Source organism: Arvicola amphibius, chromosome 1 (genome assembly GCF_903992535.2).
Source record: "Arvicola amphibius chromosome 1, mArvAmp1.2, whole genome shotgun sequence".
NCBI classification, from domain to species: domain Eukaryota; kingdom Metazoa; phylum Chordata; class Mammalia; order Rodentia; family Cricetidae; genus Arvicola; species Arvicola amphibius.
The window spans coordinates 186122283-186138678 of NC_052047.1; the positions used below are offsets into that span (position 1 = coordinate 186122283).

Genomic DNA, 16396 nt, shown 5'->3' on the forward strand with positions numbered 1-16396 from the left:
AACATATAAAAAATAATGGCACACACAAAAAAATGAATTGGTCAGTTGTCGGGCTCATCTTAAAATCGTGCCAACAAAATAATGTTAAGCGCTTCTTAGGAGCTTCTTAGAGCTATCACCGGACCCTAGCACCTCTATTTTAAACCACGTCTGGGTTTAAAACTGGGTTCCTCCTATCACTAGGGGGAGGCCAAGATCCTTGGGACGTTCCCAGCACAGGGGCAGGGAGGCGGGGCCCATTGTCAAGTCACGCCTTCCCCTCTTGTGACTGGCAACGGAACTAGCCAATAGGTGCCAAGCCAAGGGCACGCCGACGCCCCGCCCTCTGGAGCTCCCCGCGGTCCCTCAGCACCCTCTGGCCGACTTCGCGAAGGCTAGGGCTTGAGCAGACGAAGCACCGTGCGCAGGCGCGGAGTTAGACCTCGCCGTAGCCCCCATCGCCTCGGGGAGTCGCATCCATAGTGGGTCCGCTGGTCCATTGAGGCGCTTTCCCTCCTCTACCCTCCCGGGTTCCCCGCGCGCCCTACGCGCCCCGATGGCGGAGCTGCGGCCTAGCGTCGCCCCCGGCCCCGCCGCGCCCCCGGCCCCTGGCCCTAGTGCCCCTCCGGCCTTTGCCTCCCTCTTTCCCCCGGGACTGCACGCCATCTACGGAGAGTGCCGCCGCCTTTACCCCGACCAGCCGAACCCGCTCCAGGTCACCGCTATCGTCAAGTACTGGTATGCTCTGGGCCTCGGGAGGTCGGGGGCCGGCAGGGAAAGCTTCGAGCGCCGGGAACGAAGTAATTTGCTGGAGCGGGAGGAAGAAAACAGTTAAAGTACTTGGGAACCAAGAGCTTCCTGATGCTGGGGAAGGAGTTAAGACAGAGTTGGGAATGGGGACAAAGGGTTAACGGATCCCTTGAGTAGCGAGGGGTTAACCAGGATAGGGAGAACTGGGGGTGTATGCAGGAGCGGGGGGGGGACGTGTGAGAGGGAACTGTAAACGTGGAGAAAGGAGGGGGCGCCCGTAGTGGGTCATTAGTGGGCTCGGGGAAGCCAGGGGGCGGCTGGAGTGGAATGGGGGAAGTGAGGCGGGGCCTGGAGAACATTTGCGAGGGCTTTGGAGGGCACGAGACCGCGTAGTCTAGGGCGGTCCGGGGACCAGGACGCCCCTGTGGGCTAGGAGTGAGCGAGATGAGGGCATTGTGCCTTTGATGAGTGAGGGGTTGAGGAGATGACCTCCTTTCCGGACCTTCCCGAGCGCAGGGGCTTCTGTCATTCAGCGCGAAGCTGTTGCTCTTGAAGTTTGACAGAGCAACTCTTCCAGATAAACTTTTTGCTTACTCTGCACAGTTCTCTCTCTCTGCAGAGCTTGCTTCTGGCGTTGCAGCTGCTTTTGCTTTAGGATGTTAGTTAAGAACAGGCTCAGGGAGAGCCATGCTTTCTTCGCTCGGGGGTTGAAGGGGATCGTAGCTTGCCACTTACGGTGGGAGGTGCATGGTGGAGACCCGAGGCAGTGAAGTGCAGCCTGACGAAGCGCTTCCTGTCACGTCTTCGGTATTTCAGCCGAAGTTTCTCTGGGAAGCCCAGGATAACTTTAAGGATGCTCAGTAAAGGATCAGTTTCCAAATGCTCTTTCCTTGGGGGTAGAAACGACCCTTTTTGATTTCCCATTCTTGTTTGCAACCCGTTTCTTTAGTCAGCCTTCAGACAAAACAGGTGTGATGAGGACGAGTTCTCATGATCTTTCTGAACCAAAAATAGACTAAGAGATAGCCACGTCCATGCAGGAGCTCACTGTAGATGACCCCTTTCCGTGGATCCTGGCAGCTGCTGAAGGGGGGAGGGGTGGGTAATTGGCAAAAGGTAGACCTGAAGGGGGAAGTGGTTGTCTTTGCTGCTTACAACCCCTTTAAGGCTGGGTCTTTTTCCTGTGTGACATCTTGTTACTCCTAGAGAAGGCAGTTAGGCTGCACAGGGCCCAGGCTAACTCCCCATGGCAGTGGGAGGATGATGTAAAGAAAGCTGACAGCCTGGAAGGGCCTGGGGACCAGCCGTGGGCCTGGGGACCAGCCGTGGGCCTGGTAGCCAGGAGGTGTGGCAGCAATGCATCTGTGGCAGGCACACTCTTCCCAGACGGAAAAGCAGTCAAGAGTTCTTCTGAGTGGAAAAGAGCTCTTGCTAATCTTTCTTCTTGTTGTTTTGAGACAGGGTCTCACTGTGTAGCTGTGGCTGTCCTGGAACTCACTATGGCCTGGGACTCAGAGAGTCCCCTGCCTCTGCCTCCAGAGTGCTGGGATTAAAGGCGGGCACCACTAAATTAGCAATGCTAACTTAATCAGTCATTTTATTGCCCCTTTATATTTAACTATGTTGTGAACTTGTCCCATGTTAGGAGATAAATGAGGCTGACCTTCCCGGGAGGTTTGCTGTGATCTTGTTTAAGAGTGAGGGGAAGACCCTGCGAAGAGCAGGGTCACTGGTTCTATGTATCTCCCTGGCTATCCAGAGAGTTGTGCGGTAAAGGTATGGAAACATTATACACAGGACCAAAGCATTTTTCTTTCTTCTGCAAGCATGTATGAGGCTGGATCCTCAGAGGTAGACCAGCATGTGATAACAATTGAGAAGGCATGGACAGCATTTTGTGAAATAAGAAATACCACCTAGATGCAGGAATTTAAGAGGAGAGAGCTTAGGGTCTGTTTTTTTTTTTTTTTCTGAGACTCAGAGAGATTTACAGAATTGAGATACCGAAGAAGCGTGTTATAACCCTTCAGTTCTTGCATGGGGGGGGGGGGGCTGGCTAAACTGCTTGGGTCTGGCTATGGGATTTCTCTTGGGTTTGAGGGGTGACTTTTTAGGTAGTGGACCCTGGCTGGCAGGGGTTCTCCAGCTAAGAGTTGAGACTTTGACAAACAAGGCAAGGATCAAAGTGGGGTGGTAGAGCCTGGTGCCCTGGGTCCACTCTAGTCCTTAGCTGCCCTACAGAGAAGTCAGGTGTTGGGAATTAAGGTCAGGGATGCTTTAGGCCGTTAGATCACATCTTTTTCTAAGTATAAAACACAATTTTCAGCCTTCATCTGAATGTGAGTGCTAGACCAGCACTATCTGAGATTGGTTATGAGGCTGTTTGAGTCCTTTTTTGTTTGCTTTTCGAGACAGCGTTTCCAATGTAACAGTCCTAGCTGTCCTGGAACTAGCTCTTGTAGACCAGGCTGGCCTAGAATTCATAGGGACTTGCCTGCCTCTGCCTCCCGAGTACTGGGATTAAAAGTGTGTGCCACCACCGTCAGCCGAGGCTGTTTGAGTCTTGTCATTCCCTGACCCCTTTTTTAGTTTTTCAAGACAAGGTTTCTCTGTGTAGCCCTGGCTGTCTTGGAACTCTGTAGACCAGGCTGGCCTCAAACTCACAAACATCTGCCTGATTCTGCCTCCCAAATGCTGGGATTAAAGGTGTGCGCCGCCACCACCAGGCTCCCTGACTCCTCTTAAGGCCTCTATTTGATGCGACCTCTTCTGGGAGTCTGTCTGAAGGAGCTACAGTGTGCTGGCAGGTGGAGCAGGGCAGCCAACACAACGTCACTGCTTGTTGCTGGACGGACCTAGGCTGCAGCAAAGACTCTTGGGATTTCCAGTAGGAAGTTGGGGGGAATATGGAGCCTGTCATTTTTAGGATTCTGCAGCCATAATGGGGTCCTCTATCCTTCCCCAAAATGTTTCTAAATTCAACTGATTATGGGTTTAAGTCAAATGATTTGGTGAAATCACAGTTAAAGACAGACAGAGGCCAGGTGGTAGAGCGCATGCCGTTAATCCCTACACTTGAAAGGCAGAGGCAGGTGGGTCTTTGAGTTCGAGGCCAGCCTGATCTACACAGTGAGTTCCAGGACAGCTAGGGCTACACAGAGAAACCCTGTCTCGAAAAAAGAAAAGAAAAAAAAACAAAAAGCAGATATAGAGACTTGTCCCTTTACCTAATTCACTCAGGTGAGAGTTAAGCTATTTGGAGTGACTTTCTTTCTTATGAATTCTATAAGTAACTTAGTTTCCCCCCCAGAGGATAAAGATTTCTGCAAAGGCTAATAACATCCTGGCAAAGAGGATGAAACCAGACTTACTGGTTTTAAGATAGGGTTGAATTGCATGGTCCTGGCACACTTGCTGGGATCTTCTGTACCGTGTCTTTTATTGGTTGTTAGTGTTCCCTCAGTAGTGTAGCCCACTTGCACTCCTGTCCATGTCCCAGGCCAGGCAAGGCGTCTACAGTCTGTGGAGCGGTCCATGTGGGGTTCATGGGCTCAGTGCACACTCTCTTCTGCTGATGGTTTCCATTTAGTGTGCTTCTCAAGTCTGTTTTCCTGTCCATTCTGAAGGAAAGCCCTCGTCTGTTGTCTGCTTTCTTTTGCCTAGGCACTGATTGCTAAAAGAACTTTCATTGAGTTAAATCTCCAGTGAGGTAATGACTGAATCTCTTCCTCAACTGCTTCTCTGTTGGATTTATGGTGGGGAGACTTAGTGTGATCCTGAGGAGCTTCAAGTTGTGAACTGCCCCAGCTCTCCCTTTGAGACAGATTCCTCCTGGGATGCTCTTTAGAATGCAGGTGCTGGCAGGGTTCGGTCTGGGTCGTGGTGCAGTGCTCTGTGAAGAGCTGGGCTAGCTGATGCTTGGACTTTGTAACGTGCAGTGACTAAGTGTTGATCTGTGGTGTTCAGGCCGGGGTCTGTGCAGGCCAGAGGCTTTGTGTGTGTTTAGAAGAAATGATACTAGAAGGCACAATACAGGCTTTCAGGAACTAGCTGTCTAAGAGACAGGTATAGAATGAAACCCGTACTGCAGGAATGATGTCCATTGGTCATACTCTGGATGGTCATTCAACAGAAGCCATTGATGCATCTCTTGAAGCCTGGCATGCTGTCAGGCACCATAGAAGACTCTATTTGGAGTCAGCAACTTGAAACAGGAGAAAGCAAAATGTGCAACCAGCAAGTCTGCTTCATTTCTAAAAGAGGCACTGTCTCTTGGAGGGAAGAGGAGGGAGTTTCTTGACCGTGTGGGATCACATAGCCTCGGATGCTTTTCCTTGGCTCATCGCTAAAGAGATTTTTGCCCTGCTTTAGTTGTCTTTTGTTTTAGGCCCCTCAAGGATGGGGATTTCGGGTTTGTAGAGCAGAGCCTCTTGATATTTTCTGGTTTCCAGGTTTAAATTGACACCTTGTGTTTTGTCTTTTGCAGGTTGGGTGGTCCAGACCCGTTGGATTATGTTAGCATGTACAGGAATATGGGGAGTCCTTCTGCCAACATCCCTGAGCATTGGCACTACATCAGCTTTGGCCTGAGCGATCTCTATGGTGACAGCAGAGTTCATGAGTGAGTGTGTGCCACTGTCTCTCCTTGACCCTAAGCCTGTTTCTGAGGTTTTATTGGACGTGTGTGATAATGTTGGCTTTGTGAGGGTGACACTTTTCAGTGTCCTCTCCCTGCTTCTGCCTTCTGCTGTGCTGGTCAGCTTGGAACTCTCTATGTAGTTCAAGCTGGTCTTGAACTGGTGGTTGAAGGGCTGCTTGTAGAATTGCTTAGGCTGGTCTTGAACCTCTCTGTCCTCCAATGTCAGCCTCCTGAGTGACAGGGTTTGCAGATGTGTGCGGCCAGACTTGCATTTGTCTTGCCTGCCCTGTCTACTTCAATCTTGGCACTGATCTGCTTCTGTTCTCTGCCCTCTGTCCTTTAAAATCTTATGCTTTTGGAGCTTGGAGAGATGACTCAGCTGTGGCTCAAGTGGTTAAGAGCACTGACTGCACTTCTAGAGGACCCAGGTTCAATTCCCGGCACCCACATGGATGCAGCTTATAGTTGTCTATAACTCCATTTCTAGCAGAATCAGTGTCGTCCTCTGGCCTCTGCAGGCAATAGACACATAACTGATGCATAGATATACATGCAGCCAGAATACCCATACACTAAATAAATTTTTCTTACTCTTCTCCTTGATTTCTTTTTTTAAAAAATATTTATTTATTTATTATGTATACAATATTCTGTCTGCCTGCATGCCTGCATGCCTGCAGGCCAGAAGAGGGCACCAGACCTCATTATAGATGGTTGTGAGCCACCATGTGGTTGCTGGGAATTGAACTCAGGACCTTTGGAAGAGCAGGCAATGCTCTTAACTGCTGAGCCATCTCTCCAGCCCTCCTTGATTTCTTTTTATAATCACCTAGTATATGTTTTAATTCCAAAACATATTATGATATCAAGCAAAATGTAGTTAACTTAGTATTTAATCTTCCAAAATTACAATTAGAATAACTATAAAAGCTAACAACATTTTTTAAATCACTGATTATTCACCGGGTACTCTCTTAGTTATTTTATACATGTGTTACTAATGAGTTTAGTTTTCAGCCTGAAACTGTGAAGCTGGTAGATGATAACATGTGCCCCACTTAGGAGCGAGGGGATAGAAACATGAAGCTCTTCTATGACTTAATCTTATTTCTCAGCAGTGTGAGGGCCAGGATCGATTGAATGATTGGGTGATTGATTTGGAGCCAGGATTTAGATGTTAATAGTCTGTGTCCTCAATCAGACTCCTTCAGGATCAAACCCAGGTCCTCAGGCATAGTAGCCAAGTGCTGCATCATGGAGCTTCATCTTCAGTTCAAATAGTCTATAGTCTGGGTTTTTTTGAGACAAGTTCTTACTATGTAGCCCCGACATGCCTGGAACTCACCATGTGAAAGTATTTAACAGAGCAACATGAGATATTTAGGACTACAAGAGATGGGGGTTATGATCATCTTCATTAACACACCACCGTCTCCAGAGTCGGTCTCTGCAGTCAGGACAGGTGGAGCCTTACGACTTTCCAGCTGGCCTATGTTAAGTACCCACTACCCAGAAAGAAAGATGGGGGAAGAGGCCTCCCTGTTACTAGATTCTCTTGTTATTGCTGTTTTACGAACAAGGAAACTGAATTGCTCAAGCCTCACATCTAGGTTATAAAAAAACTGGAGTTTGATTTAGATTGAGTCCAGAGTTTGAACTCTTAAATTACTGCACTGTCCCATACCGACTCCATGCCCACAGGCCAGGCTAGCTTTCTCTCTCTTTTGTTAGGCTCAGCAGCCAGGCCTCCCCTCTTCTCCAGCACATGGCAGGTAGTGTCTGTGCCTGTCTTCACAGTCTTCAGAATGGATTAAGAGAAACGTTGGGAGTAGACTTAATCTTGCCTGAGTGCAAGCCCTGTTTTTTGTTTTGTTTTGCTTAGTTTGTTTATTTTTATGTACATTGGTATTTTTGCATGTATATTTTTGTGAGGGTGTAGGAGCCCCTGGAACTGGAGTTACAGTTGTGAGCTGCCATGTGAGTGCTGAGAATTGAACCTGTGTCCTTTGGAAGAGCAGCCAGTATTTTTAACAACTGAGCCATCTCTCCAGCCTTGGGGACCCTGTTTTACAGTATTTGTAGTGGAGCTAAAATAATACAAAAAATATATATGAGGGAGTAACACACACACAGTTTGGGGAGACAGGATCTTAATCTGTAGCTAAGGCTGTCCTAGAACTCACTGTAGTCAGGCTGACCTATATCCCCTTGAGCTAGAGTTACAGGTGGGTGCTGGGAACCTAATTCAGTTTCTCTGGAAGAGCAGGACGTACTCTTAACAACCTTCAGAGAGTGCAGTGAGATGGTTCAGTAAGTAAAGGCACCAGCTGCTGAGCCTGATGTCTGTTCCTGAACTGGAACCGATGTAAAGGTGGAGGGAGAGACCCGACTCACAGCTGTCCTCTGAGCTCCATACTCTTGGCATGGCAAAGGGCACATTTCATCCTCGTACACAGGCTCAGTTAGAGTTACCATGGGGTGAAACACCGTGACCAAAAACAGCTTGGGGAGGAGAGGGTTTATTTAGTTTACATATCCTGAATCTAAGGGCTGGACCTTCCCAGGTTAGTAACTAATTAAGAAATGGCATACATCTTTAATCCCAGCACTCAAGAGGCCAGCCTGTTCTACATAATGAGTTTTGGGACAGCCAGGGCTATGTAAAGAGACCCTCTCAAAAAAAAAAAAAAAAAAAAGATTTTTTTATTATTATTATTATTGGTGTGTGTGTGTGTGTATGCAGGTGCCCATGGAGGCTAGGAGAGGGATTTGGATCCCTTAGAGCTGGCATTACAGGCAGTTGTGAGCCATCTGATATGGACAGTTGTAGGAGGAAGGCCCAGCTAGCTTAGTCCCAAAATAACCACACAGAAATTGTATTAATTAAATCACTGCTTGGCCCATTAGCTCTAGCCTCTTATTGGCTAACTCTTACATCTTGATTAATAGAAATTTAACCCATTTCTATTAATCTGTATATTGCCACGTGGCAGTGGCTTACTGGCAAAGATTCAGTGTGTCTGACTCTGGTGGTGGCTCCATAGCATCTCTCTGACTCCGCCCTTCTTTCTCCCAGCATTCAGTTCTATCTTCCCTGCCTACCTAAGTTCTGCCCTATCAACAGGCCCAAAGCAGTTTCTTTATTAACCAATGAAAGCAACACATAGACAGAAGGCTCCCCTACACCAGATGGTGGGAACTGAACTAGGCTCTTCTGAGAGAGCAGCAGGCACTCTTAACCACTGAGCCATCTCTCCAGATCCCCTCCCCACCATGAGGAATTATTACCTCTGAAGTATAGACACAGAAAAATTGAGGTGTTTGCTATGCAGTTGGTAAAGTAAAAGCCATATCTGGTGGCACCAAAGTCTGTTCTTGGCCATGGTATTGTCCTGCTTTCTCTCTGTTCCTACCATGTCTCTCCTAGTAGCCTTTCTCTTTTTTTCCTCAGAACTTGTTGAGGATAGAGACGGGCATTTCCTCTTGCTCAGGGGAGTCCTGCTTGGTAACCCTAAGGTGAAGAACAAGTGACTGGCATGGCCCTTTCCACCCATGTTCTTTCCCACCTCACATTCACTAGAGGGAACAGGATGAGAACAATTGTTTGCACCAAAATTGCTTGCCATACAAGCATGAAGAGCTGAATTTGGTTCCCCAGCATCCACAAAAATGCTGGGCACAGTGGTGCACACCTGTAATCTTCATATTGGGCAGGTGGAGACAGGAAGATGCCTGGAGCTCACTGGCTAGTTAGTCTTACTGTGTGGTGAGCTCCAGGCTCAGTGAGAGACCCTGTCTCAAAATATAAAATGGAGAGCAATGAAGGAAGACTCCTAGCGTCAACCTGGAGTCTCCACACATGTGTACTCCTCATGGACGTGTGCACGCACGCACACACACACGTATATTGCTATTTAGATGCTGAGGATTGTCCTCAGTCCTTTCACCCCATGCTGGGTGGACACCCTACCACTGACCCACACATTAAGAGTCTAAAAACATAAAAATTATGTCATGAGATAACATGGTATTTTGACACATATATCAATTATGTAGTGTTTAAACAACTTCATTTCATATTTTTTTTTTTTAATGGTTAAAACATTTCAAATCAGGGGCTGGAGAGATGGCTCAGTGGTTAAGAGCACCGACTGCTCTTCCAGAGAACCCAGGTTCAATTCCCAGCACCCACATGGCAGCTAACAACTATCTGTAACATCAAGATCTGACACCCTCACACAGACATACATGCAGGTAAAACACCAATGCAAATAAAACAAAAATGAGTTATTTTTTAAAAATTCCAAATCCTTTTTTTAGCTTTCTGAAAAGTGCAGTACACTCCCGTTGTGCACGGTACTCATTGTGCAGTTGCTCCCGTGTTTCTTGAACTTCGTCCCTTTAGTTGCTTGACCAGCTTCTCCCATGCTGCTCTTCCACTCTCCCCTGGGCCCCTGGTTAGCCAGTTTCATTCCCCTTCCTGTGAGTGAGTGTATCAATGGGTTTGGGGGGTTGTTTGTTTGTTCTTTCCTGAGACAGGGTTTCTCTGTGTGTATCCTTGGCTGTCTTGGAACTCTCTGTAGATCCAGCTGGTCTTGAACTCATAGAGATCCACATAGGGAGCCTCTGCCTCCCAAGGGCTAGGGCTAGCTTGTTTTTGTTCTTGACTTTTTTTCCCCAAGACAGTTTTTTTTTCTTTGTGTAACAGTCTTAACTGTCCTAGAACTCAGTTATAGACCAGGCTGGCCTTGAACTCACAGAGATCCGCCTGCCTCTGCCTCCCAAGTGCTCAAATTAAAGGTGCTTGCCACCATTGCCTGGTAATTTTTTTATTCTATGTCTGGGTGTTTTGTATCCCCTGGAAGAACAGCCAATGCTCTTAACAGGCTGAGCCATCTGTCTAGCCCTTGGTTTTTTGAAATAGGGTCTCATGTCCTTGCTTCAGATTTGGTGAAGGAGGATGACCTTGAACTTCTGATCCTCCTGCTTGTCCCACCCCACTTCTGGAGTTACAGCCATGTGCTACCACAGCCAGGTTTATGTGGTGCTGGGCTGGAACCCCAAGCTTTGTGCATGCTAGGGAGATAGTACCAAATGAGTCACACCCCAGCCCAAAAGATTTTGAAGAAGCTGTTTCTGAGGTTGAAAGATGATGTAGATCCTAGCTTGGAGCAACAGGAGGGTTTTCTAGAAAGTGAGAGGCTACCCACAATGCCTTCAGTAGAAAAGACTGCCCTTCCCAGCCCCCACGCTTGGGAAGTGTCAGATATCTGCACTTGTTAAGCCTGCAGCTCTGGCTGGCTCCTTTGTGGACAGGCAGCTATGGATAGAGTGGGGAGATTTGCAGAGCTGTGAAAGCCGTAACATCAGTGCCTTTCTCTGAGAATTTCTGGTGGCTCCTGGGATCTCCAGAAACCTTCACTAGATAAAAAGTTCCAGAGGCCTAAGGGTGGCTAGCTGGAGAGTGTGTTCATGAACAAAGGCAGACTTCCCAGCGAGAGCCTGTGGGGCAGTCATCTGCTAGATGTTTGTCCTGGACTGGTTCCAAAGACTGTCTTCATGTGGAATTGACCCAGATTTGTGGCCCTATGGTTAGGGCCACACGTCATCACCATGGTAGAGGTAGGCTGTGCCCCACAAAGCTGGCTGATTGACAGACATGGCGTGTCCAGGTGGGTTTGAGACTGTTGTGGCCTCACCTGAGGGCTTGGCTGCGGCTGGCAGGCTTTCGGTGGCTGCCTTGACTGAGGTGGTAGACAGCCTTCTTCCTCGTGCTCTTCACTGGACTCCGCACCACGTGAGTTATTTATTGAACGCTGGGCACAGATTAACTTGTCCACTTGTTATTTAGTGTGGACTCAGTCACCGCAGGTGAGAAAGGTTAGCTTTGCTTTCTCAGAGCTTGCCTTGCGGAAGCCCTGAAGCATGCCCCATTATCTTCTGGGGTCTCCAGGAGAAGCCCTGCATTTGCTGTGTATGCATGTTTTGGCCTTGCCTCCCTGTGGACCTGAGCGTTTCTCCCTCCCTGGAGTGCCTCACAAGACCACCTGCGGATGACAGTCCCCAGGATGGCCTGGTCCCCAGGATAGTCCAGATGAGTTCAGCAAACTGGAGGAAGAGCTTTGTGGGCTCAGTAGAGGGCAGGCCACTTGGAAGTTTCAGAGGTGTTTGGTTTCAGGGTGACTGTGAAATTGGAACAATTGCTACTAAAGCTAGGGATTCAGACCACCTGGGAAGAGTGGGAGGCCCTTTGACTTGGGCTGAATGGGGGTACAGATCATTTAATTGGAGGTGGGGTGCAGACACCTGTGTCCCGATGCATGTTTAGAGATTAGAAGACAGTTCTCTCTTTACCATGTGGGTCCCCAGGACCAAACTCAGGTGGTCAGGCTTGATTGACATCAAGCACCTTAACCAGCAGATCCATAGAACTCTTGTTTGTAATTGCTGTGGTGTTGGGCATCAGACCCAGGGTTTTGCATATGCCGCCAGGCAGGCTCCAGGCTGAAGTTGTCAATGCTGAGAATTCTGTTTTCCCTGTCCACCAGAAAAACATTGTGTCGTTGTGTGTGTGAAAGAGTGCATGTGTGTGTGCGTGCATGTGTCTATGTGGAGAGTGTGTGTACACTTGCCTGTTTGCTCGTGGAGGAAGCTTGATTTTAGCTATCTTCTGTCACTCTCTGCTTCTTTTTTTTTTTTAATTTATACTTCCCTTCATGGTGGACTGTGAGCGGAAGGACATCATAAGCCCTGTCCTCCCTCCCCGAGTTCCTTTGGTCATGGTGTTTATCACAGCGGTAGAAAATTCAGACATCCAGTTCTGGAACTGAACTTGGGTCATCCAGGGATTGAACTTGGACCACCAGTTTTGTGCAGGTGCCTTTGCCAAATGCTGAGCCTCCTCACTGATCTAGTCAATCTGTCTGTCTGCCTGCCTATATAACTATCTTTCCATCTACCTTCCTTTTGTTCCTTGGGGGTGGAGTACAACAGGGTCTCACTGAGAAGCTCTGGCTTCATAGCACTGGGGTGAAAGGTGGCCCCGCTGTAGTTCCTTTCTTTTTGTTTTAGTTTTTCGAGACAGGGTTTCTCTGTGTAACAGCCCTAGCTGTCCTGGAACTAGCTCTGTAGACCAGGCTGGCTTCGAACTCACAGATAACTGCCTTCCACTGCCTCCCAAGTGCTGGGATTAAAGGTGTGCGCCACCACTACCCGGCGTAGTTTCTATTTCTTAAGGATATCTTGTTTTTAGGTTTTGGTGACTTTTGAATGAAGCTGATATGAACACTTTTTTAGGTAGGTTTTTGTGTGAATATAGGGTTTCATTTTGTTTGGGGGACTGGACGGTAAAAGTTTGTTTAGCTTTGTGAAAAACTGTCAAACTGTCTTCCAAAGTGACTGTATCATTTTGCATCCCCTCCAGCAGTGAAGGGGGGGTTCCTGCTTCATGTCCTCACCGACCTTCAGTGTTGTTTTTAGCCACCGAGTAGGTGTGGGATGGTAGCTGTTTTACTTGCAGTCCTCCAGTGCTGTGGAGGTGGCATCTCATGGCCACCTGTGTCTTCGCTTTTGTTGTTGGCCTTCTCCCCTCTCCTCAAGCCCCACGCTCCTTTCTCACTTCCTGAATTCAGGAGTGAGTCCTATTTTCCTTTTGGGTTTTTGTTTTGTTTTGTTTTGTTTTGTTTTGTTTTTGATACAGGGTCTTGGTATCCTAAGCTGACCTTAAACTCTCTGTGGCCAACAATGACCGTGAACTCTTGGTTGTTGTACCTCTACTTCTCAAGTGCCACAACACTTGGCTCATGAGCTGCTGGGAGCAAACCTAGAGCTTTTTTCACGCTAGTCTGCCCCATGAGCTCCAGCTCCACTTTGGTCCTTTCTGAGGCTACTCAGCGAGTGAGCCCTCCTGTGTGAATGCTGGGAAGAAGCCCATCTTTGAAGCCTCAGGTCTCTGTGGGAGCTGGAGCTGGCTCATGAATTCTGTACTTTATTTTCTTCATCGATAGAGAAAAAGATAGTTGACTCTGGGACATGCAGCCTCAGTCCCAAGGCAGGCCCCAAGGTGCACTGAGCTGTGTCCTCTGTGCAGACTGTAGAAAGACTGGTTGACAAACTTTACCCCTCAGGTCCTATTGGGCATAGCTTTGCCCTTGCTGAGAAATGACTGGACTGTGAGGCCCCAACATGATCTCCCTGCCTTAGCTGAACCATCACAAACCAGACAAAATCTACAACTTTCCTGGCCTGACTTTTTCCTATTCCACCCATTGTTGTCCAGCTTCTTTCATGTATGAAGAAAATAAGTCATTTCCTCACAGCTGGAAATTAAAGCAGGGAGGGAGGACTCATAATCCTTCTACCTTTTGTTTGTGATCCTTGATTCTGACCCTGTGAACAGTTGGCAGTGACTGCTGCCCAGCTGTCCCTCACAGGGACATCTTCCAAGGCTTTTCCTGCCACTTGGCTAACCCTGTTCTCAGCTTTACCTTGTCTCTGTCTTCTAGAGTCTGAAAATACACATTTAACACTCAGTTGTCTCTGCCTCTGCCCATTGCCTTGTCAGCTTGGCTACATTCATCTTTTCCCTCTGTGGCTCTTGGTGCAGAGTACTGGAGAACACATACATGTATTAGCTGTGTTGGTGCCCACTTCTCAACTAGTACTGACATCTTTTAAAATTTTAGCTCAGTTTTGTACTTATATATATTTATTTTTTGAAACAAGCTCTTATGTAGCCCAGGCTGGCTTCAGCTTACTCTGAAACCATGACTATCCTTGATCTCCAGATGGTGTTAAAGATTTAAGCTACCATGCCTGACTTTTATTATTATTATTATTATTTCCTTTTTTTAAAGATAAGCTTAGTTACATATCTGGTGTGATAGCTATTCTTGGTTGTCAAGGTGACTACATCTGAAATTAACTAAAACCCAAGCACCGGGCACACCTATGAGGGCTTTTTCCTAATTAAATCACTTAAAATCGGAACACCGATCTTTAATCTGGATCTTTGAGGTGGGAAGACCCACCTTAACCTGGGCCATACCTGCTGGCAGCCTATGTAAAGGACATGGAAGGAGGAGGCTGTTCTCACTGGCAAGTTTATTCCTTCACTGGCATTAGTGCCTGCTTCTTCTTTTTTGATGTTTTGTTTTCTTTGCTTTAAAAACAATTTATTTTGTGTGTGTGCATTGATGTTTTGCCTGAATATATGTTTGTGTGAGGGTGTGGGGTCCCCTGGAACTGAAGTTATACATAGCTGTTGAGCTGTCATGTGGGTGCTGGAAATTGGACCCAGGATTTCTGGAAGAGCAGCAATGCTCCAAAGTGCTAAGCCTAGAACCCACTTCTTTAGGATTCTGGTGTGTACTGAAGACCAGCTGAGATATCTTGCCTCTTGAACTAAACAACTCTAGATTCTTAGACTTTGTTGGTAGACAGCCATTGTTAGACTATCTAAACTATACCTAGTAGAATCACTCTGATAAATCACATACGTACATACATACACACATATACATACTTACATAGATTCATTCATTCTCTCAGTCCTGTTCTTCTAGAGAACCCTGGTTAATATACCCAGGCAGTCCTTGACCTTTAGTAATCCTCCTGCATCAGCCTCCTGGGTGCTAATATTACAGGCATGGTCTTCTGGCTCCTAAAATCTTTAAATAAAAACATAAACATATTTTCATGTGTGGTTGCAGCAATCTTGATATGTTGATTGTGTCGTTTTTCTCTTAAAAAGGTCAGTATTAGGCTGGACATGGTGGCATGTACTGTAATCCCAGCACTTGGGAAGTAGAGAAGCAAAGATCACAAATTTGTAACCAGCAAGAACCTATCTTTAAATTAAAATTTTATAAATATGTATGTCTTATGTATGTATGTGCACATGTGTTAGGTGTCCACAGAGGCCAAAAAAGGGAGGTGGAGTTACAGGTTGCTGTGAGTGCCTGTTGTGGGCACTGGAGACTGAACTCTGGTCCTCTATAAGAGAGCAAGTGCTCTTAACTGCTGAGCTGTCTCTCAGGGTCCTTGTACCTGGAATACACAAAATATTCAGACATGAGTAAAAATGCTGAGATGCTCACAGACAAGGGCACAGATGCCCATGGTAAGTTCCTCTGGCTGCTGAAATAAATGGGCTACATTTTAGGCCAGTTTTGTGAGACTTTCTATAGTACATAGAAACATGCAATACTTGGTGTTTGGGTTTAGAAGAAAGGATGACCCACTGCCCATTCTGACACAGGTCTACCAGGTGTTGGGTAGGCAGACCCAACTGGTTTCCACCCAACGTAAGTCATGGGACATCTTTGGAGTGCTGGGTTTGTGATAATGAACAACACACCCGGTCCTGCTCCTCACTGCCTATCTTTTGGCTGAAGTGTCCCTGTGGGAGGTGGACTTAGGTCCTCATGGTGCCTGACTGTCTCCTCTTATAGAGTTCTTGCCTTGGCTGTGGAAAAGGAATCAGAGGCTTAGAAATGTGGTCAGCCTACGTTTGAGGCTAGGTCAGTTGGCTGTTTGGCAGTGAGGACTTGAGTTCATAGCAGCTTCCTAGAAGGACTTAAACTTAAGTGAGGGACTCAGCCCTGCACTCGGTGTATGGGAGCTCTTGATCTGTTCCATGGATTTCCAGGGTGCATTATGGAATGGTCTTGTGCTCTGTTCAGTGCTGGGGTACCTTGGAGAGTAAGGCAGGCAGGGTTCCTGCTCTCCCGAGTCTTAGGTTCTTAGGGAAGACATGTAAATGTATTGATAGTTTGAGAGTGCAGACCCTGGGTTCAGAATAGAATGGAGTGTTGAGAGAATAACTGAGAATTAAGGTGAGTGGAGGAGAAGACACATTTTACAGTGAGACCAGTATCAATTTGTGTGAAGCTTTGAGACCTTGGTGACAAGGTGACAGCCAGGGCTGCCTTGTTGTACAACTCTAGGGACACTGATGGTACTGTTCTGCAGTTAGTCCTCCTGGAAGGCAAGGTGCTAGAGTCCTGACCATCCAGCTGTGTGACAGAC

General features: G+C 47.3%; 1 protein-coding gene across 2 annotated transcripts in view; it reads left to right on the plus strand.

The window, feature by feature from the left end:
• The first annotated feature begins 342 nt into the window (after positions 1-342).
• The window catches only part of Sufu (SUFU negative regulator of hedgehog signaling), a 92652-nt gene continuing 76598 nt past the window's right edge, over positions 343-16396 (plus strand). For both annotated transcript variants that reach the window (XM_038328252.1, XM_038328260.1), the window contains exons 1-2: positions 343-717; positions 5216-5350. In XM_038328252.1, the coding sequence (XP_038184180.1) occupies positions 536-717; positions 5216-5350 (317 nt within the window). In that variant the 5' untranslated portion in view covers positions 343-535. The remainder of the gene's footprint in view (positions 718-5215; positions 5351-16396) is intronic.